Source organism: Rousettus aegyptiacus, unplaced genomic scaffold (genome assembly GCF_014176215.1).
Source record: "Rousettus aegyptiacus isolate mRouAeg1 unplaced genomic scaffold, mRouAeg1.p scaffold_m13_p_1, whole genome shotgun sequence".
Classification (NCBI taxonomy): Eukaryota; Metazoa; Chordata; class Mammalia; order Chiroptera; family Pteropodidae; genus Rousettus; species Rousettus aegyptiacus.
Genome location: NW_023416284.1, coordinates 96,699,526 through 96,723,620, shown reverse-complemented (window position 1 = coordinate 96,723,620; position 24,095 = coordinate 96,699,526). Strand labels below are relative to the sequence as shown.

At 35.9% G+C, this 24,095-nt stretch overlaps 1 protein-coding gene across 4 annotated transcripts in view; it reads left to right on the top strand.

The window, feature by feature from the left end:
• The window catches only part of KIF6 (kinesin family member 6), a 353,330-nt gene that overhangs the window by 108,014 nt on the left and 221,221 nt on the right, over window positions 1-24,095 (top strand). For 3 of the 4 annotated variants that reach the window (XM_036217598.1, XM_016154315.2, XM_036217601.1), the window contains 3 exons: window positions 8,026-8,169; window positions 8,826-8,912; window positions 14,543-14,646. In XM_036217598.1, coding sequence (XP_036073491.1) covers window positions 8,026-8,169; window positions 8,826-8,912; window positions 14,543-14,646 — 335 coding nt within the window. The remainder of the gene's footprint in view (window positions 1-8,025; window positions 8,170-8,825; window positions 8,913-14,542; window positions 14,647-24,095) is intronic. The other variant, XM_036217600.1, reaches the window with a different exon arrangement.

The window sequence follows — 24,095 nt, the reverse complement described above, 5'->3', positions numbered from 1 at the left end:
TTGTTTTTATTGTAAGGTTAGCAGTGGGTTTGAATATAGGTTATAAATGACCTCCTGTGGCCTACTTTTTTCAGGCTAGTAGAATAGCTATGGGAACATAATTTAGAGATGACCAATATCTTCCATTTCTGGTGACTTCATGACCCTATGATGGTTCTCTTTGCCTTAGCTTTCCCTCCCTACTCCTACCCCAAGCTTACTAATCCACCCCAATATGTGCTCTATTTTTGTTTCTGAATTTGACTTCAAGGGCAGAGAAAGCTCATCTGATTTAGCTAAATAAATCTTTCAGAAAAAAAAAAATCCTCATCTCTAAAATGAGTGAATTAAATGAGATCGTTTCTCAAATTCCTTTCAGCTCTGTGTGTACAAGTGCTGTGACTCAAATGTTAAAGATGGCAACTACTTACAAATTATTTAAGAAAAAGAGAAACATGATCAAAATCTGGAATGGAGAAATACAGAATATATTGACAAGGCAGAAGGACTTGTTAATGAATGTTGGAGACTGAAAGATTTGAAGGAAAAAATCTTTTTTTTTAACTGCCTTTTTGAGACTGATATTGTCTTGGTGTTAAATGCTTTGTAATGGTCAAGTTGGCTGAAAATGCAGATTGAGAAAAAACCTGAGAGAGTTCTGTCTGAACAAGAAGCAAACAATTAGGCTCTGACCAGATGAATCTCAGTAATGCGGTACCCAGAGATTAAGGCCTGTGTGGCATTTGGATCATTTTAATGTTTCTGAGAAGAGTCAGCATTCCTCAGCTCTTGCTTGTTCAAATATTACACATTACTTATACTTGACAGAGCTTTTTACTTAATAGGACACTTATAAAACATTGTTATGAAAACATAACGGACTGTATTCAAAGTGCCTTATTTCAAAGAAATTATATCTACTTGTTTCAGATGGTAGCACTATTTTAATTCCCATTATGTTCATCGGTTCATACAAAATTATATTCATCAGTTGAAAGAGAATTTCTACCAGTTATAATCACTCAAGAGAAATGTTCTGCCGCTAATCCTTTCTTTTCCTTTATTCTACACAACCTTTGCAAGCTGCTACTTGTCATTAAAAGTCTCTCTCCTCAGATATCTTCTCTTCAAAATCAATGTAACATCAGCCTCATGTGAGTAGTCTTGGTGGCTATGTGGCATTTGATTTTCATATAACTAATTTATTTATTTAACAGATATTTATAAAGAACAATAATGTGCTGAGGATTGCACTTGGCACTGAAACATAATGGTGAACAAAATAGAAATAGTCCTTGCCCCAAAGATCTCATGGTCCGGTGTAGGGAGACATACATTAAAAAAGTAGTAATGTATGTGGCTGTAATCCAGGTGAGAGCTATGCAGAGGAAGTCCAAGGGGTGAGGAGAACTTGTAATGGTGGACTTTGAGAAGGGGAAAGTTAATGAAGCTTCTCTCAGGGCTGATATTAAGCAGGGAACTGAAGATTAGTAGGAGTGAGCCAAGAAAGGATGGACTTAGAGCATGTCAGTCAGTAGGAACTAGGAACCTGTAGCCCTTAGCTTCAGTCTAGGGGGATTGATTCACCCAGGGTCACAGAGACATTCACATGTCATTGACCTTTGGCTCTCTGAACATAATTTATCTGTTTCATATTCACCTACTGCATCACTCCAATTGTTAACTATTTACCCTTATATACAAGTATCTTCATGGAGGGTATAGTATAAGGTAATGGAGAGAGGAGGAGAAGAGAAGATTAACATGAGAAAAAAGAAGAACATAAATATGGAAAACTATAGTATGTGGACATGGATACGTGGGGCTGAGTAAATCAAGAAGTTGGTGCTAGAGAGAAAGTATGTGGGTAGTAGAGAAATTTTGGAATTTTTACACAGAGATAAGAGAACCAAAGAGTATATAGAAATGAGAATAATAAAAAGAGCAGGCAGATCCTGTTAATGAAATAACAGAATTCCAAGACTTTTATAATGAATCTTTTTTTTATGTAGTGCTTTATTATGTGTCTAATGAGACTGGATTATAACGCAAATTAGTTTAGTTAGTTTCATTCATTTATCCATTCAGCAAATAGTGATTGAGTGCCCACTGGGTGTTACAAATTACGTTAGGCAATGGTGGTAAATGTATGACTCAGAAATAGTCTGTGCTGTTACGTTATCCAGTGAAAGAGCAAATCATATAAGCAGATTCTCACAATACAGTAAGATAAATGCTGTAATAGAAATTTATAGGTGTTGGTAATTAATTACATCCTCTCTGTCTCAGTTGCACTGTTTAAAATGGAGGTGGACTAGATAATGACCAGTTTGGTAACCTTTCTTACATTAATTAGCTCACATTGGTCATAGAAATCTCATGCAAAATTGTATCTGCACTTCTGGCCATAATTGTGAGACCTTCCACCTGCTCATAGGGCTTATTTTCTGAGTTGAATGCACCTTACTGTGCTCTCAAGTAAATAACTTTGTGTTTGCCAGAGTATTGTTGGTTTTGGAGTTCTCCTTGTATATGCAGTACTTTTTCCAAAAAGTCTCTTCAAAAACATTTTAAACCACAATAACAGGGTACATCTCGGCCATAAAAATTGAGTCCATGGAGGAAAAAAAAGAGGGCCTTGCATAGTTGTTCTAACCATAAGCCTCCCAGTTGCTCCTGGTGTGACCCACGGTCTCCATCAGCACAAACACTGAGTGAGAAACCACTGAGAATGGGGAGTGTTTGCTATTTACCTCTACAGAAATCAGAATCAGTGTCACTTCAGTGAGTTATCCAACATGAGTGAGACTTCCAGGGTTTCAGTTTTCATTTGGCTTTCCACTGAATATGTTGTGCTCAGTAGAAAAACTAATGGTGCCAGTGCCAGTTGTAACCACTCCAAATCTTTTCAGTTTTCAAGGGATAATTTTCCATGCACTTCTGAGCTCTTACAATCTCTTTAGTTCATTCAATAGTAAATTAAATTATTAATTTTGGACATGGTTTCTAGGTACTTAGAGATATTAAGTATAATATGAAGTTTCACTGTTTGTCACTTGAGGAATACCTTCAGGAACATGTTATTGTATTTATACATGAAAACCAAAATGGAAGTAAATGTTTAAAAAAAACAAACCCAGGTCGTATGACCACCTCCTTACCCTGTTCCATTTAGATCACATGCTTCCTACCCAGTTTAGAGAGCCCACAGCAGCCCCACAAAGAATAATCTACCTCTGCCTCTTTCCAGATCCTGGCCATTTCTGGGTTACTATGAAGGTCTGTATCTGCTTCAAAAGATCTGAGCTTATTATGGTTTTCCTAAGCTCTTTTGCACTGAGAAGATACCTGTTCAAGTCTTCTTTTAAAGAAATGGCCTAGGACTGGTCTCTATGGCCAAAACAAGGCTCCAAAGGGATCATAAAGAACATAGCCTGAAGACCCCTCCACAACACTCAGTGCTTTTTGTTTTACTAAGAACTATTCCAGAAACGATTTCTATTGATCTCTAAATAGAGATCGTTTTTTGAGATAGACAGGCATTCTCATCCCACTTTTACAGGTGGAGATTTCATAAGTAAAGAAAATTAGGCTAAGAAATTTAAGAGATTTGCCTAAGTCTGCACAAGTGTCCTGTGTTCTTTCCTTTCTTATAAACTGGCTTCATTTTCCCCATTTGTAAAGACTGTATGTTCAATTCATAATCTCATTTTTAATTTTATTTCTTTCCTCTAACAATTTTAGAACTTTTTCTGGAAAAGACATTGGGATTGCATCCACACCATTCATTCCAGGCGGTAGCAGCCAGGAGCGTATCCCAGCTCCAGGAGTAGAACCTGACTGGTCTAAGCCAATTGGAGCCTGTCTTTCTGGCTACAGCGATTGGCTCATGGATGGGCTCATGACCCAAGTTGGTCTCTAGAGGAGCTCAGGACTTTCGTTTAGTGACAGAGAAGAAAAGCTCTCTTGCACCTGTTATAAATAAAGAAGTTTGTAACATGAAGGCATTTGGCAGCCATCCTATGCCCATGAAGAGAGGCAGACTTCTACCACATGGAAGATAGAGCTGAGATATGGGCATAGACCAAGTCTTTGGTGGTAGCATTGATTTTCTGGGTCATTCTAACCATTCTAACCTATTATAGTTACCTGAGCCAATAAATTTCCCCTATGATGAAAACCAGTTTAGGTTATATTTTCTGTTACTGCAACCAAAAGCAAGTTAACTAACACATCACTTAATTTAATATCAACGATAAGTTTAATAAGCATATTCTTTTTTATGTTATCTAAGTTGTCAGTAAAGCTCTTGAAGAGATAGCAACATTGTTTCCTAGAACAGGGGGAAAAATGATGACATTTATTTTATAAAAGAACTTCAAAGTACTTAGAACATTGTTAGATATTTAACTATGATTCATAGACAATAATCCCACCCTCTCTGCACACCTGTCAGACCAATCCCTATATTGTTTGGCACTTGGTATTTGGGCCTACCTTGCCTCTTTCAAATATTTTATTGTCCTCCTGGCTCTTAGGATCTGGATCTCTGCTCAGCTCCCTATGCTATGACCTTGCCACTCAGACTTGGGTCTGCCATAGTCCCCCGTTTCTTTTCAATTACAATGAAATTAGTTCTCTCAGATCTCATTCCAGACTAATGACCAGCACACTGCCTTCTCAGGTGAAACTAATTAAGCTACTCATGCATCTGTTTGGATTCATTTAACAAAAATGTGTTGAACGTGTGTTGTATTTGTCAAATTTCCTAGCTGCAAACTGGAAAAATCTACTCTAGCTAATTTAAGCAGCATAGAATTTATTAAATGTAAAGAATCTCAAGAAAATTTAGAAAACTGGGCATGGATACTACCCAGGTGGCAGCAGAGCAACCAGGAGATCCATCTAACCACACCACTAAACTTCTCTACAAAGCACTACTAGTATCCCCACTTGGCACTTAGGACATTAAGTCCTAGATTCCAGAACCTTCCTTGCATCTGCCTTAGAAGAACCAGATGCCTCTGTTACCATACTCTTCTAAAAATCTGATCTTCCTCATAGCCATCACCTCTCCTTACTTACCTCCAAATCCTACACAGGGGCATCTACTTAAGAGAGCTAGGTCTCATGCAAAATGTAAATTGTGAGAGAGACTAGGAAATGTAGTTTTATAGGAAGTAAAACTAGAATGGGGGTTATCATGAGAGCTGAGTGAGATGATTTAGTTTCTGCTGCTGCGTACTGTTCTAGGCAGGGGAGCGGGGCGGGGGGGCACGGAATGTGTAAGAGAAATAAAGACTCTAGCCTTGTGGAGAGAAAGTCTGGTGGGGAAGCAGATAACTAAAAACTAAATACATAAAATTTCAGTTAGTGATAAATACCAGAAGAAAAAGAAAATGGAGTAATAGCCTGAAGATAAGTGTGTAACTTTCGATAGGGGTTTCGGGGAAAGCCCTTGTGAAGAAGTAAAATATGAGTGAAGACTTGAATGATGAGAAGCAGGAAGCTGTATGAAAATCTTGGGCAAGAGCATTCCAGGTAAAAGGAACAATAAATTCAAAGTCTGTGATATGGGGATAAGCTTGGCATGGTGGAGCAACAGCAGGGCCCATATGAGCAATCAATGCACAGCAAGAGATGAGGTCAGATAGGTAGACGGGGACCAGATCACATAAGAGGTTGGTCATTATGCTAGGTGTATTGGGAAGGTTGTAAGCAAGGCAGTGACTTGATGTAACTTACATTTTTAAAAGATTGGCTGCTGTGTAGAAAGTCAACCTTGAAAAGGCAAAAAGAGTAGCAAGGAGACTGATTCAAAGACTTGTCCAAGAAAAGGATGATGGAGGCTTGAACTGGACTGGTGGCAGAGAGGTGGGGAAAAGTGGTTCAATTCTGGCTATATTTTATAGTTAAACCTAATACAAATTGTTCAGGATTGGATGTTGGAGGTGAAGGAAAATAAAGAATGATGCCTAGGGTTTTCGACTGAGCCAGTAGGTGAATGGTAGTGACATTAATCTAACCAATGTACGGTATACTTGAAACTAATTTAAATAAATAAATTTATAAAAATAAATAATAATGGGTAAAGTCCGAGGGTAGAGGGAAGAGAAAGTCAAGAATAAACACCCAAGTGGTGATGTAGAGTTGTCACAAGGATAGTAACTCAGGTAAGAAGTTGATAGTATAAACTGGGAAGACATCAGGATATAGATATATTTAAGCTAGGAGATTGGATGAGATTATGTAAGGAGAGAGTGTAGAGAAGAAGATCAAGGACTGTGCCCTGGAGCACTCTAATATTTATAATTTAGGAAAAAGAAAACAAAGCATGTATTAACTGATTTTTGAAGAAAGATGAAAACAAGGAAAGTGTGGCATCCTGATTACCAAGTGAATAATGTTTTCTGCAGTAGGTAATGAGTACCTGTGTTGAATGCTTACTCCACTCGGAAATCTAGTAAGATGGCAATCTGTGTTTTTGTTTTAGTGGGGGTTGCTGATGACCTTGCAATGAGGCGTCTTAATTTAGTACTATAGTGGCCATGTAGGTTGAGTATGATCTAGGTGAGGGAGAAAAATGGTTTAGAAGAGAGAGGAGTTTATTGTAGGAGCAAAATAGGTGAGCAGGGAAGAAGGAGAGAATGGAGGGCAGACCTTAAACAGGAGCAGGACAGTAACAGGAGGGAGGGTAGAATGTTTATGGATCTAGTGATGGAGCATGAGATAGTTCTGATCAGGCTGCTTACATCTAATAAGAGGGTGCATGGCCATCAGCTCAGATTGAAGGCAGAGAGAAGAGGCTGTCTAGAGCTTGAAACAAAAAGATAAGATATGAAGGCCTCATTTCTGAGAGTGGAAGAACGATTCAGTGTGAAATATCATGAGATTTTGGTTTATAGTAAAATCTGTGGTCAGGAATTTAAAGTGAGACCAGTAGTATAGTTGTGTACTTTTGCTCAGAACAGCCTTCAAAAACAATGCTCTTGTCTTGTTTTGTAAATTGAAGGAACAGAGGAAGTTCTAATGATGGGAATTAAACACCTGGGAGGACAGAAGACTAGAACAATGGCATGTGTTGGCAGTATTGTCAAGAACAAGACCTTGTGATGCCCTGAAGTCACGTATGTGGGTGACTTAATCCTGATGTTTTGCAATGGGCATCCTAGCACTGGATTCCTCTTCCCAGGCAAACCCCTGGCAGCTCCCTTTGGAAATATCCAATGATATTTCTCTTGAAATCATTCTTCCACTCTCAGACATGAAGCCTTCACGGTAGTCTTTTCATTCATCTACCATTGGTCCATCAAGTACCTTCCTGTTAAGTACCTAAATCTTTCAGGAGTAAGATGAGCAAAACTTAGTGGAACCAACATAAACTTCCCCTGTCACTGACGATGATAGAAAACATGTAGATAGCACATATTATAGGCTAGGTACTACTCAAAATAATTTGCACATTTTAACTCTTTTAATCTTCCTAATGACCTATCAGTTAGGTACTGCTTTTCCTATTCTACAAATGAGGAGACTGAGACAAAAATGTCAAGTGACATCCCCCTCATAAAGCTAGAATTTAGACCTGCACAAGCTACCACCAAAATCTGAACTTTTTACCGCTCACCCCTACTGTCTCTTGTTATTTGCTTTTTTTTTTTTTTTTTAATCTTGAAGGTGAAACATACGGACCAATTTTGGTAGGATTTTAAAAATCTGTCATGATTTCCTCTTGAGTCTTTATATGAAATTTCCCAATGGCTGAAAACAGAATATTAATGTATCCAATATTATACAAGTTATATCCTCTGTTCAAAAATCACAGGGTTTATTATGGTATTTTTTTTTGCTACATTTTCTTCATTCCATCTTTACCTTTACTGTTCTGAATATTGTTAAGATATTTATTCTGAGTCCAATTTTTGGGTGTCACCCTGCATTTAGTTAATATTTCCTTTTGTATTTTTATTGCAGCTGAAGCTCAGTTGTTTGTCAGATGTGCATTTGCTGCTCATCTAATGCCATTATTTCTCTACCTTACCACAGGTTATCATTGCCCTTTCAGAAAAACACCGTTTACACATTCCATATAGAAACTCCATGATGACTAGTGTCCTAAGAGACAGTTTGGGTGGGAACTGCATGACGACCATGATTGCAACACTCTCTTTAGAGAAAAGGAACATTGACGTATGTTGTTTCTTCTTTCGGGAGCTCTCACTTTTGAGTTTTTATTGGTAGTTTGTAGGGTGGAGTTGAGGATCCTGGGTGGGTTTCCATTTTTTCAGTTGGCAGAGGGAATGCCTTCAAGGGTAAGTACCCTACAGAATTCACAGCTTTGGGTTATTTGCCAGCATTGTAATTACAACATTTGAGAACTGGCTTCACAGCACAGGATGGTTTTAAGAAGGCTGATACACAAATTTCAGAAGACCTGATGATGAGTTAGTTACCTTGACCAGAGACATGAGAAAGAAGACCCATTAGCTTCTCCTGCTCTGTTTTGCTCATGATGTCTTTTATGTTCATGGATTATGGTACCTGCTCTGATTATGATTTGTATATATGGTCTTGCTTTAACAGATCAGTAGTTGAGAAACACATACCAGTTGCCACTTAGGACCTCAGGATCCCTCCCCCACACACACACTTTTGGCATTGGTCATCTTATTAAGCCTAAACAAAATTTTAATTAAAACTAATGTTCTAGAGCAAAGCTCTCTAATTTGGAGGCATGTTTCCTCATTGCATTTATTATGCATCACTCTTTAGATGTGCATCCTTTTTCCTGTGAGCAAAAATTAATCTATGCCATAACATTTTAAGGAGTTATTTTGCTTTCTTAGGAGTCTATATCCACCTGCAGATTTGCACAACGAGTGGCTCTCATAAAGAACGAAGCTGTTCTTAATGAAGAAATTGATCCCAGATTGGTAAGTAACTTTTGTTTATGCTTTAAAAAAAAATCAAAGTACTATATCAAAGATTACCTAAACTCGGAGGCGGGGGTTGGGGCACTTACTCCCCCACCCAGGCAATGTTCTAAGTACTGGAAACATACTGACTCATTTAATTCTCTTGACAACCTTATCAGTCAATGCCATCTCCATCTCCACTTTACAGATAACAAAACCAAGGCACGCAGATGTTAAATAACTTGTTCAGAGTCACAATGCTGATAAGTAGCAGAGCCAGGATTCAGACAGTCTGATTCAAGGGTCTGTGCTCTTACCTTCAGACCCACTACTCCATAGTGAGTCCTGAGAACATATACAATGAAGTCATACACAGTTATATTTATATGGTAGCCTTTCAAAAAACATGTTTAACCTTCTAGAGACAATAATAATGGACCATCTTTTATAAAAGCTTATAGAGAAAAAGTACTGATGGTTTTTAAACACAACCATATTTTTGCATAACTGTCCTGTTGCTTGTTCTAGAGATTTTAAAAAATTAATGATTTAATTTATGGAAAAATGACCAAGCTTCTAGTTTTACAGCAATGAATTTTGCTTTATCAAAGGTTGTTTTTTTTTAAGGGAAAATATTTGCAGGTTACATGATTCATCTGCTCATCATAAGCAGATATTTTCTCTTTCCACTATTTTGTTACTGTTTTAGAAATTGAAATGCACCATGAACTCAAATCATAGCAGCACTGAAAATGTTGAACTAAAAATTTCCAATTGTGTAGCCTTCCAATTAATATTATACTACTTTGCAAACCACTAAGCTTTATTTTTAAAATTTTCTTGATAATAATCTAATGTAAGCTTAGTAGTATGCATTTAAAAAAATGTGAAATCTTACTAAGTCTTTATTTACAAAATTCTCAAATTCCAAAAGAAAAATCTCAAATTCACTGTTATGCATATTAACTACTTCCTATTGATTGTTTGCCCTTCCTCCCCTGTAATCATTCCATTGAAGAGTAGAGAAGAAGGAGGAAAAAAGAATAAGGGAGCTATCTGTTTTATCCTGCTCACCTTGGGGAGCTTGAGCTCCTCCAATGGAATTCCCTTCAGGAGAAACCAATGGGTGAGGTAGGATCTATTTTCAGTAGAGGCCCTGGTCAGATATAGGATCACACAATGCGCCCTCTGAGAAGGAGACAACTTAAAGGCATGAGTCAAGTGGAACTGAACTCCTGGGATGAATTCTTCTGTTTTCTCTGCCTCGTTGGCAGCCCTGCAAGCATTACTGTGCACGATGAGAAAGACAGCAATGGGGTTATTAGCCTGAAGACAAAAATCAGTTTACAATTGAAAGAACATAAACATGCAAGACATTGGAAGTTTTTTCTTTAAATTTGGCTAGAGAGACTTTTCTTTGAAGCATCTTGAGGAATTTGAAGAAAGGTAAACATTATCATGTGTTTGATGTAGGTCTGAAAGAGATTTAAAGAAAGGAGAAATCGGGAGTCAAAAAGCTAATAGCTGATAATTGAACAAATGTTGAGGTCTTCCTGGTACAGAATAATCTGGTAATTGACAAGTGCTGTTTCCTCATCTCTTTTAATTGCTTCTAAAAACTGACATACCTGTGCATTATTTTATGTACAGAGCTTTTCTGAAGTACAAGTGACAACTGAAAATTTGTTCTCTAAACCACTCAAAATACAACTTGTATGGGATTTCCTATATCTTACTCTCAAACTTTAATGGCAAATGTGGACCAGCTCTGTAAGATAATGACCAGCAAAATTTGACCTGCTTTCTTTACGAGTATTAGTGCCTCAGAGAAACAAAATGATAGAACTGTGAACAGGCCAGAGCCTGTGGTGACAGGACATAGTTCCCGTCTAAGGATTTTCATTCTGGCAACATCCTAAGAATGTTTTCAAAAGGAAGCAAGCAACCAAAACCCACTCAATTCTGTGCATTTAAATGAAATTCTAGGAACATGAATATGTTCAAAGTATTCAGTATCATGTTCTTTGGCACTCCTGGCCCTGTTGATGTAGTACAGATAATATGAAACTCACCTATATAAAATTTAACAAGCCTCTTTTGAAATATATGTCTGAGGCTGTGGGAAGTAAAGGAATTCTCGAGAGCCCAGAAAAGAAGCTGAGACTGCATTTGCCATGGAGTGGAAGGGTAAAGGGGATTTTCATAAAGGCATAGAAGACAAAGCCCTTGGAAGGTGGCTGATAGATCTAAGACATCTCTCCCATCTCCAATATAAAATCAGTAAAAAGGTGAACCTGTAAGGAAAAAATCTTTCTACTGGCTTAGGGAGATGCTAGGGATCCTCTCCTGCTTTAGCCCAGACTCTAGACAGAACAAAATGTGGTTTCTTTGAAAATTTGAAATCCTAAGGCGCTGCCTCACATGAGTTTTTAGTTCAAATTTACACAACTTCCTTGGTCTGGTAACCTCCAAACCAAGAACTTAGAATGAACAATAAGATAAATCCAAAAGTGTAGAAAGACAGAAATTAAAAAGTATAAAAATAAGTAAAAATAGAAACCAAAGATAACATACAACAAAACCTGAAGTTGATTTTTTATCGATTAATAAAATGAACAAATCTCTGGAAAGATTAATGAAGAAATAAAAAAGGAAAACAAATTTATACAAGAATATTTGGAATGGAAGGACTTAACTATAGGTATGGTAAATAAAATAATAAAAAAGTACTTTGAATGACTTTATGATATAAACTTGAAAACAAACAAAATGGACAATTTCCTAGAAAAACAACACTGAAACTAAGACAAGAAGAGTTTAAAAACATGAATAAATCTACAACTAATAAATAAATTGATTCAATAATAACAAATCTGCCAAAAAGAGAGAAAAAAGGAAAGCAGGAGAAAGGGAGGAAGGATTAGACTCGTTTTTTTTTTTTTTATGTTTACCATATATCAAAGAATAAAATTGGACTCACCCTGCTAATTTTTATTTTAGGAACTTTGCATTATACTCATATGATCATTAAAATGATATGTGGTATTTTGACCTCGTTGGGTTTATTTTCAGAATTTAAGGATAATCTATCATTAGAAAATATATGAATGTATAGTAAAAAAAATATAGCCATGAGAAAAGTAAATACCAAAGTTAAAGTAATGGTAATGGAAAATTCATTTATAGGAGACTCTACAGGGATGAGAGCTTCAAAGGAGCCTGTAATGTTTTATTTCTTGAGCTAAATGGTAGGTACATTGGTGTTCACTTAAGCTAAGCAGTGGGTACAAGGTGTTCTTATACCTTTTCATATATGAAGTAGTACAAACTAAAAAAAAAATCACATGAATTTAGGTGATTCATCATATTTACAGTTTTTTAAAAATTATTTGATCATATCACTAGATGCATAAAAAGCACCTGATGACATTAAACATTCATACATATATATAGTTTGAAAAGACTCACCAAATTTTGACTCTAAGTGAACATCCTTAAAGTGGTTAAGAGTATCAACCAAAAACTGCAGCCAACATTTTAAAGGTAAAATGTTAGAGGGAATAAGACAAGAGTCTTAAGCATTGTACTTGAAAGTCCTAGCTAGGATAGACACAATGTTTTTTAAAAAATTAATAAGGATTTGAACAAAAAGAAAAACATCCATCATTACTTGCAGATAATTTGATTGCTTAAATGGAAGATTCAAGAGTATTTAATGATAAACAACCATATTAATTTTCAGAAAATTATATGGTACATAAGCCATACATAAAATGAATTGCATCCCTATGCATCAAAAGCCAATAATTAGAAACTTCAATTTTACAAAAGTTCTATTTATGATAGCAACAAAAACTTTAAAATACTAGGAAAAATAATAAAAAATATGTAAGATATTTGTAGAGAAAGTTATAAACCTTTATTGAAAAGAATCAGTGGGAAGCCATACCATGTTTACGAATGTGATGACTCAACATCATTCATTTGATAAGTCTTGCCAAATTAACTCTTTAATCAAATTTATTTTCTGTTAAAATTTGAGGAGGGCCTTCAGTAGAATTTTGCTAGCTAGGTCAAAAATTTACATGAAAGAAGAAATGACCAAGAATTGTCAACTCTGTTTTGAAAAAGAGTAAGATTGAAGGGTCTTGTTCTATTTAGATGCCAAAATTTAAGACATAGTAATTAAAACAGTGTGGTATTGCCATACATATAGTTAAGTAGATCAATGTTTTTAACTTATAACCCAGAAAAAAACACATTTATATGTGGAAATATGTTATATAAGATAATTTAAATAGCAAAACTTGAATGATTAACTATATAAAAAATAAATTAAAATTAGACTCATATCTCAAACTTTACAAAATAAAATCAACTTAAATGTGAAAAGCAAGGATTTAAAACTCTTATAAGAACATATAGGAAAATATCCCTATGGCTTTAAGTAAAATAGATTTTCTTTAAGAAGACATAAAAATACAATTTATGAAGGAAGAAGTTAATAATAAAATTGTATTGAAATTTAAAACTTTCATTTAAGAAAAAGAACACCACAAAGTGAAAAACATGAAATAGATTGTGAGAAAATATGTGCATTGTATAAAACCGATAAAAGGTTCACATCCAGAATATTTAAAAAGCCTACAAATGAAAAGGGAAAAGTAAAAACTCAATTGAAACATGGACAAGAATGTGAATAAATAACTCACAGAAAAGGAGACCCAAAGAGCCAATATACATATACCAAGATGATCAACCTCTCAAATAATCTTGAAAATGCAGATTAGAACTAAACGAGATACCATTTTATATCTACCAGATTGACAACATTAAAGTCTTTGTCAATACTGCATAGATAGTGACAAAAATGTGGGGAATCAAGAACTTATATATATATAGCTGATGAGAATGTAAATTTATATAACTACTTTGAAGAGCAAATTAGCAACATATAATAAAGAGATGATGCAATACCCTACACCCATGCAATTCTAAGTGCATGCTGTAGAGAAACTCTCATATACGTGCCCAGGAATTTATAATGTTCACAGCAGCACTGTTTGTAACAGCAAAAGTAAAAATCCTCTTTCCATCAACAAGGGACATCAGTAAATGGTGATTTTACGTTACTGAAATACTATTTACCCATGAAAATTAATGAACTAGAGCCACATCAAGCAATATAAAAAAATCTCAAAAGCATAATGTGAGGGGGAGGGGGGAAAGTTGCAATTAGAGGCAGTATGGTAACATTTACATAAAGTTTAAAGCATGCAAAATGATACCATACATTATTTACAATTACATTTGTACAAATGGAATAAATGTATGAAAACATGCTGGGAAATGCTGCTACCCAATAAATGCCATTTAGTGTCAACCCAGGAAAGAAAGAAAAGGAACTGGAATAAGGGCTCTAGTTATATCAGTACTGTTTTATTTGTATTAAAAAATTCTAAACTATTTTAACAAAATGTTAAGATTTACCAAGGCTGGGTGGTAGGTATGGGAGTTCCTTTGATATCATTCTCTATACACTTCTGTATCCTTAACATTGTTCATAATTTTAAAAGATATATGTTCTCTGTTACCAAGTTTCCCTTAATGAGGAGTTGACATTTACTCTCCCGGCTTGCCATTTGTAGATGATTATACGCCTACAAAAGGAAATCCAGGAACTGAAGGATGAACTGGCCATTGTCACTGGGGAGCAGAGGACAGAGGCACTCACAGAAGCAGAGCTCCTTCAGTAAGCCCATGGAGTTTTTTTCTCTTTCTTTAACAGTGAAAGTTTGTGTTAACTTTTTTGTTGGCCCTAATGTTATGAATTCACCTCAAAACACAAAGGTCTCCTGAGACAGTCTGAAATTGCATTTAGGCGCCAGTTAAGAGTGGCGGCTTTCCATGAAATGCCGGATAAGGCTGGCAGTGTTTTTGTCGCCTCAGCTTTGAGAAAGTAAGAAACAGAGCATAGAGAGGATGGGAATGTCCTTCTCATGCCAGCTGAAGAAAAGGGATTGTATAAAAGTCATGCGATTTTAAAACATATACACCAAGCACTCTTGAGCTGTGGATCTCAGCCCCGAAAGGAATTCAAGAAACGTTCTTTGTATTACACAGCTTCTTGCTGCAAGCACCAATTTATCCCATGCCAAAGTAAGCTCTCTCCTTTAATAAATAGATGGCCCATATATTATAGTTCAGACACTCAAAATGGGAATGAAAGCAGGAATTCAGGGCTTTGCACAAGGGCGGCATGTTCAGAGCGTTCAGATGTGTAGCCATATGGCATATCAGTGACACAATGTGGCTCTCATACTCTCTCTAATCTCGAGCCACAGTGGTGGGCTTTTTTGCTACTTCTGTGTTGCCTATTAAGCATTTGTGGAATGATAATAATGGACTAGACTTAGAAGGCAGTGGTATTTTCTATTTCCAAATGAGAAATAGAGCTACAGAAGATTTTTCTGAAGATATAGTGCCATTTCACCTAACCCTCTCTCAACACAGATAAAATGCTAAATAATAGAGATAATAAAAGTATTTTCTTTAAACTACTTCATGGCTGCCCCGGAAGTAGGTCTAAAGCTTGTGAAATTCAAGTAAGGTTTCTGTTATTCTCTGAGCTTTTGCTCCTCTGGATAGCATTTCCTAATTCTAGAACACTGTGTTTAATAATATGATAGACCCTTAAGGTTTTCCTTACAAAACTGTTTTGTGGCATAAATGCAGTTAATCTGAAATATATTGCCCAAATTCACATTTTAAAGAATTTTATGTCACTCCTTGAAATAATATGGGATATCTTAGACATTGAAAAATCCAAGTTGAGAATTCTTCGCTACGGTGCTCCCTTCCCCTCAAAGAAAGGAATTACCAAATATTAACTTTGAAGATGTCTCTTCAGAATTTTGATTTTCATGTCAGGGTCCATGCAGGAAGATAAAATCATTCTAGGCCTTTCAACAAAAGGAATGTAATATAGGAAATGTATGGTACAGGAGATGGTGTTGTGGAAATGATGCAGCACCCCAGAGATCCGAGACAGCTAGAGCTCTTACCCTTAGGACCAAAAGGACAATGGTAGAAGGTCGTGTCCCCAAAGCCAAAGGCTGGAGCTGACCGGCTGGAGCTGACCAGCAAGAGTTAGACCATGAGAATTCTGCCCAATGTAAGCTGGGGCCACTGAAGAGCCACAGGTACTATAAAAGACATAATTCCTGCAGGGATCCCTAACTTCTCCCTCATCTCCCCTTCTAGTCTTCCCCTAGTGCCTCCCGTTGGCTGAACTTACCCAAAATCCAGTTGTAAAAGGAGCCAGGGAATGTAGTTTCCCGCGATGCAGTCAGAGAAGGGTAGAAATTGGATCTAAGAGCAAAAAAGGAAATGACCAGCAAGCATATCAAACCATACAAGTGTTTCCTTTAATTTCTGTGTGCCCTGCATGTGGCTCAGGAGTGCACAGTTTAAGGGTAAAATTCTGCATGCAGTGGTTTCAAGATGTCAGATTGAGTAAGTATATGCTGCAGGTTCCCTCCAGTGCACCAAATCGGGGTAATTGTAGAACAGATATGAAGAAACATCTGAACCCAAGAACAAGAAGTAAACTTCTCAAGGGACTAGAGAATTCAAGGAATTCCTGTGAGACTGAAAGACAAGGCTAAGATGGGCAAGAGAAAGGATAGACCAAGACACGAGCACAGTATCATCAAGTCTCCAAGTCCATAAGTGGTGGCACTTGGAGGAGGAGAGAGCAGGAACAGCCAATGAGGGTTTGGTAGAGCTATTGTGGTGGGAGCAGTTTGTCCCATGAATTCTGCACACTTTTTCTCTTCTCCACCCAGTGTTTAGGTTCTCGTTTAGGATAGAGACATAGGGAAGGGCCTCAGGTAACTTATGTTGCCCAGGACAAAGAGAGACCAGATAAGCTCTGATTACCAGCTGCTAGCTATAGCTCTGCCCATCCCCAGTTCTCATTGAGAAAAGTAAAGAGAACAGGTACCCATGGCTACTTCAGCCCCTCATCTAAGACTGGCTGCCCAAGCTGAAGTTGCTGATAATTTTGAAAATAAGAGCTCACAGTTGGGAATTACTAGAAACACGAGGACTGCCAACATCAAGAAAGACAAGAACAGGAAGCATTTACAGCTTGCAGGGCTTCAGAACTAAACTTAAGAAGACCAATTAATATCTTTAAAGATATAAAAGATAGTAATATATCCATGAAACAACAATAGGATCTTGATTTTTATAAAGCAGAATCAAAAGATCTCGAAAAAAGATGCAATCGTTGAGATTATGAATTTAATAGATGACTCAAACACAAAATGAAAAATGAAGGGGCAAATTAATGAGCTAGGAAGATCGGGACCAAGTAATTCTTCCAGAATATAATAAGATAAAGAGATAAGAAATTTAAAAGACTCATAGAGAATAGCTCTGGATTCACCAATATCTATCAAATAGTTTTTGGAGGAGAAATAGAGATAACTCTGGGGAGCCAATAGTTAAAGAAATGATATCTAAGAATTTCTTAGAACTGAAAAACAAAAAGAACACAAGACTTCAGAATGCAAGTGTTAGCATGTACTAAGCAATATAATAATATTATAGAAAACTTTTAGAACCTTAAAATATAAAAAAGAATTCCAAAAGTTATCAGAAAAGAAAAATATTATTAATGATCAAGATCCAATTAACAGCAGACTTCTCATCAGCAATTCTAAAAACAAGAATTTCTAGTGCCAAAAATAAACAAATGAATGAATGAATGAATACATAAATAAATAATAAAACAAAAAAGGGCTTTGAATGGAGATTTCTGAGTCTAGCCAAATAAATACTCAATGTGAAGGTGAAATAAAAGGCATTTTTTAGACATACAAACTTTCATACAGAAGAATTCCCACCCTAGATCCCCTCTTAAAAGAGACTACCACAGACTACTTTCACAAAAAGAAAAATGGTATAAAGTATAAGAAATAATGAACAAATTTTTTTATATTTTCTTCATGATATCTAATTTTGTATTATATTTACATTATATCTTTTACTCGCTTGCCATTTATTATGTAAATGGATGTTTCTGTTTAAAAGTTATTGACAACATTCAAATGTGCTTTTCACAGGAGTTTGGGGGGTAGAATGCAGAGAAATAAAATTGTGACAACAGATTTAAAATAATGAAGGACTCAGATTGTGAATTGATTTCCTTTGATCCACAGATAACAAATATACAAATGTCAACTGGAACAAGTTTTATATAGACAGTATATAGGGTTGCCATTAGTTTTTCTGAGCAGTTGATTCATTCATTCTTTCTTTCATTGCTTCAACATTTATTGTTCCTCTAGTACTCATAGAAATCCATCCTAGGCCCTTTGAGGCACATGGTGATGAACAATACCTGGATCCAGCTCTCAAGGGCTTCACAGTTTAATTTCAGTGACAGATATGAGCACAAGTAATTATGATACAGAATGTGTTATGAAAGATTTAAATAAAACATGAGATTGCAGATATAGTAATGATTAATTTTGAGTTCAGGAATCATGTAAAATTACTGTGTGTGTTGATAAGTAAATTTCAACAGTTCCCAATGAAATGATTTCTCTGTTGTCAAGATAAGTATGCTATGTAACATTATATCTTATTAATGATTTCTGATCAGCAGTTAGGGAGAATAAATGCTGCAAACTGCATCCACCCTGCCAAAGCAAAGCATATGTTTTCACAACAATCTAGTAACTTTGGTGTTTATTCAGGCTGACAAGGCGGATTATTCAGACAATGTTTTTGTTATTATTTTTGTTATATTGTTTTTGTAGTTATGTTTTGCCATAGTCAGCTAAATTGAATATTGATACAACTTGAAATTCGCCAGATTTAAGGGACTTTTATCATCTTAATATAAAAGAGATCAATTAAAATTTGCCCCTAATGCGGCACTGCTATTTCATATCATTAGACGGTTTCTTTGTCTTCTAGGGTCCCAGTACATTTATTCAGGGATATTAATCAGCTTCAGTCCTCTCATTGTGCCCAGAATCCCCAGGTAACAAGAGTGGAAGAGGGATAGTGGTATTGGAGAAAGGAAGCGCCCCACAGCCTGGCAGGACAAAGGGCAGATGTTCTTGCTCTGATCTGCTTCTCTGTCCTGCTGATTGCTGGGTTTATACTAACTGGGTTTATGGCATAAGGACATTCCCATCAAGGATTCTGTGAAGGGTGTCAGAAAGCAGATATTTAATAGATAATATATTCTATGTAATATGCGTTGGATAATATAAAGATGCCTGTTGATATCAAGCCCTATCAACATTTTTGAACTATTTCCCAACATTTCAGTTCTTAATGTAAACATTTGCTGCATTGACTTGGATGCTTCAACTGAAGAGGATTTTAGATGTCAGCATCATTATTGTAATATTTTTAGTTTACTTCTTCTTTTTTTTTTTTTTGGCCTGTGTATATTTGAAGAGAGACAGCTGGATGAAGGCTGTATAGCCAAGTTAATGTTTATATAGAACTTCTTGGGTGAAGATTTGATTCTGATTAATTCTCTAAACAGATACCTCTTTCTTCCTCTGGTTAAAAAAAAATTATAATAATAATAATAATAATAATAATAATAATAAGCCTGTAGTTCTCTGGCTAGGATAGAAGCATTCTGGCACAAGTCTAAATGTGTAGAATATTTGCAGCATAGCAACAGTTTACTTTTAAAATGGAATTGAGTTGGATCTCATGGGCTTAAGTCCACCCAAAGTAAACTTCCAAACATCTGGATCCTGTTCTTTTTTTTTCTTTTTTCCCCCAGCTCTATTGAGATATAATTGACATGTAACATTGTGTAAATTTAAAGTATACAATGTGATGATTTAATATACATATGTATTGTGAAATGATTACCACAATAAGGCTAGTTAACACATGCATCACCTCAGATAGTTACTGTTGTACATTTGTGTGTGTGTGCATGCATGCATGTGTATTGTGAGAACATTTTAGATCTACTCTCTCAGCAACATCAAGTGTATAATACAGTACTGTTAACTATAGTCACCATGCTATCTGTACACTAGGTGCTCAGAATTGATTCATCTTTCAACTGGAAGTTTGTATTCTTTTACCAACATCTCCCCATTTCCGCCACCCACCAACCTCTGGAAACAACCAATCTAATCTGTGTTACTTTGAGTTTAACATTTTTTATTTTACATTTAAAAGTTCTTTCATAAAATATTTGTCTTTCTCTGACTTATTTCTCTTAGTTACATTTTGCCAGTCAATAAATCCTTCAACCTGAATTTTTTGAGCACCTACTAGATGCTAGTCATTTTAATAGGTGCTTTAGGGGATTCAGGAATATAGGATACAAAAAATAATTTCAAGAAATTACAGTTTTATTGGGGAGGTAATACATAGACAAACATGCACACATTTACATGCACATATATATGTATATATAACGCAGAGAATAAGAGAATATATTAGTGGAAAGAATAAATGAACACTGAGAATTGTAAAATTTTACTTATAGTTCTAGTTCTACTCATATTAGTTTTTTAATGGTTCTCTAGAGTAAAGTGAATTGGACTAAATGCTGTCTATTCACTCTTTCAGCTACATGTTTTTAAATCTAATATCGTTTTACTATATATGGTTTAATACATTATTTCCTCATTTATTATGATACTGAAAAGCTAAATAATTATGTAAGAATTCAGAAATGGGAGAGTCACTGCAGATATCACCCACTGAGCAAGCTAAATAATCCTTAAAGGATGTCAAGAGGAAGAAGGTACTATTCTAAGATGAAAGGGAATACATTAACAATGGTACTGAGAGGCAATGTACAGTGTGATGAGGAAGGGGGAAAATAACAAGGGACCAGCGTGGGGGCTTGCATACAAGAAGAACTCACTAGTGAGGCTCCGATTGAAATTGGCCCCTAACCCACAGCCCAGAGGGCTGCTCCCCCCATATGTTCTGAGACTGATCACAATGGAGCTTCGGGGGAATCTGAGCCAACACTACCAAAACTGTTGCTAACACTGACAGGGACTGAAACTGAGAGTAGCGAGCATGATTAAATATCTACAAGAAAATAAAGGCATTATATAAAGGCATTATTATGGTGTTATATAAAACAGGGATCCAAGAGGCTTAGATGCCACCTACTGGAAGCAAAAAGAAAAGTGCCTTCATTGCAGCAGGCTAAAGAGACCTTTACATAATAAATCTTCTTTCTGGAAAAACAACAGAATACAATTCCATTAATGCCCAGGTGGAGAAATAGTCCATTAAATATCATGAACAACCAAGGTGACAAGGCATCTCAGAAAGAAAGAGAAAAATCTCCAGGAAATAAGCTTACAGACATAGAAATATGCAACTTAAATGACAGTGAATTCAAGATGGTACTTCTGAAAAAAACTCAGTGAGTCTGAAACAAGTCATATCAACAATTTCAGGAATTGAATAAAACAACTAGATGTGCAGAGCAAGGAGATTGAAACCCTCAAAAAGGACCAAATAGACCTTCTGGAGATAACACACACACACACACACACACACACACACACACACACACACTGAATAGTTGAAAAATGAGATAGCAAGCTTGGGAAATAGAGTCGACCAAATGGAGGAAAGGATCAGTGATATCGAAGACAGAAATCTAGAAATAAATCAGAAGGAAGAATAGGGAAACCGAAGAAGGAAAAATAATGAAAGAGAAATACAAGAACCTGCTGATACCATCAGGAGAGGAAACATAAGAATAATGGACATTACCAAAGGTGAGGAAAAGGAGCAGGGACTAGAAAGCATTTTCAGACAAATAGTTAATGAGAATTTCCCAAAACTAAGGAATGAGCTAGAGCCTGAAATTTAAGAAGTCAACGGAATATCCAATTACCTCAACCCAAAAAGGCCTTCACCAAGACACGTTGTATTAAAATTATCAAAAATCAATGACAAAGACAGAATTCTCAGGGCAGCCAGGGAGAAGAAAACGGTAACATATAAAGGAAAACCCATTAGATTATCCTCAGACGCCTCAGCGCAGACCTTACAAGCCAGAAAAGAATGCAATCAAATCTTTAAACAATTAAGTGAAAGGAACTACTAGCCTAGAATAATGTATCCAGCTAAGCTCTTCTTTAGATATGAAGGAGAAATTAGGACCTTTCCAGACATACAAAAATTGAGGGAATTCTCCACTACAAGGCCTGCACTACAGGAAATACTTTAGAAAGGGGTCAGCTCACCTGAAACAAAATGGAAAAAAAAAAAACCATGAAAAACAAAGATAAAAAAAAAACATAATTAGGAGTGAAGTGACTATCAGGAAAATAGAAGCAGAGAAGTGCAACCTTTACTAAGAACAAGGCATTATAAGCTTAAATAATAATAAGAGAATTGCTATAGCAAGATAGTAATGAACGTTCAGCATACGTAAAGACAAACTGAGATAATAGTGACTGAAAGGGGAGGATTCAAAGATCCAAATTTAGAAAGGAGAAAAGAGATAAGGCACACGAAGAAGAAAATGGAAGACTGTGTATGTATGTGTGTATATGTGTGTGTGTGTGTGTGTGTATACACACACACACACACATCTCCTTTAAATATTCATAATGGTAACCACACATCAAAGATTCAGAACTGAAGTATATAACAAAACAGAAGAACCAGAAGGAATACACACAAAAGCCAACCAAAATAAAGAAAACAGAAACACAAGGACAAGAAAGCAATGGAAATACTGAGCTACCAGAAAGCAAAAGATAAAATAGCTATAAGAAGACCTCATATTTCAATAATCACCCTAAATATAAATGAACTGAACTCACCTATAAAAAGGCACAGAGATTGGATCAAAAATCAAAACTCAACCATATGCTGCCTCCAGGAGACACAGCTCAGCTCCAAAGACAAATATAGACTCAAAGTGAAAGGACGGGAAATGATATTTCAAGCAAATGGCATTCTGAGAAAAGTGGGAGTAGCAGTACTAATATAGGATGAAGTAGACTTCAAAATAGAAAAGGTAAATAAAGATACTGAGGGACTCTTCATGATGATAAAGGGAATCATGCACCAAGAAGACATAACACTTATTATTAATATCTATGCTCCCAATCAAGGAGCCCTGAAATACATAAAGCAATTACTAAAGGGAGAAACAGACCAAAACACTATGGTAGTAGGTGACCTAAATATCCCACTGTCAGATATAGACAGATCATCCAAACAGAAAATCAATAAGGAAATAACATCTTTAAATGACACATTAGATCAACATTAGACATAATTGACATTTACAGAGCCTTTCATCCTAAAACAGCTGCTTATACATTCTTCTCTAGTGTACATGGAACATTCTCAAGAATTGACCACATACTGGGTCACAGAGAGAGCCTCAACAAATATAAGAGGATTGAAATCATACCAACCATATTCTCTGATCATAATGCTTTGAAACTAGAGATCCACTGCAAAAAGAAAGCAGGAAGAACCACAAATACATGGAGATTAAACAACGTACTACTAAATAATAATTGGGCCAGAGAAGAAATAAAAACAGAAATCAAGAGATACTTAGGAAGGAATGAGAATGATAGTACAACATATCAAAACTTTGGGGACACGGCAAAAGAGGTTATATGTGGAAAGTTCATAACATTACAACCTATCGCCAAAAACAAGAAGGAGCCCAAATAACCTAACACTTCATCTTAAAAAACTAGAAAAAGGAGACATAGTTCCATAGTGTAGCAGTTAGCACATTTGCTTTACACACAGAAGTTCCTGGGTTCACGCCCCAGGAGCCATGGTCCATGGTCTATGACCATGCCATCCTGAACAAGCCCGATGTCTGATCTCAGAAGTTAAGCAGGATCAGGCCTGGTGTACATGGCACTAGGCATAAATAATAATAAATAATTTTTTAAAAAAAACTAGAAAAGGAAGAACAAATGAAGCCTAAAGTCAGCAGACAGAAAGACTCAAAATTAGAGCAGAAATAAATAAATATGAAAACAAAAGCAAAAAAAAAAAAAAACAATAGAAAAAAATAAATACAACAAAGAGCTGGTTCTTTGAGAAGGTAAATAAAATTAACAAACGCCTGGCTAGACTCACTAAAGAAAAAAGAGAAAGGACACAAATAAATAAAATCAGGAATGAAAG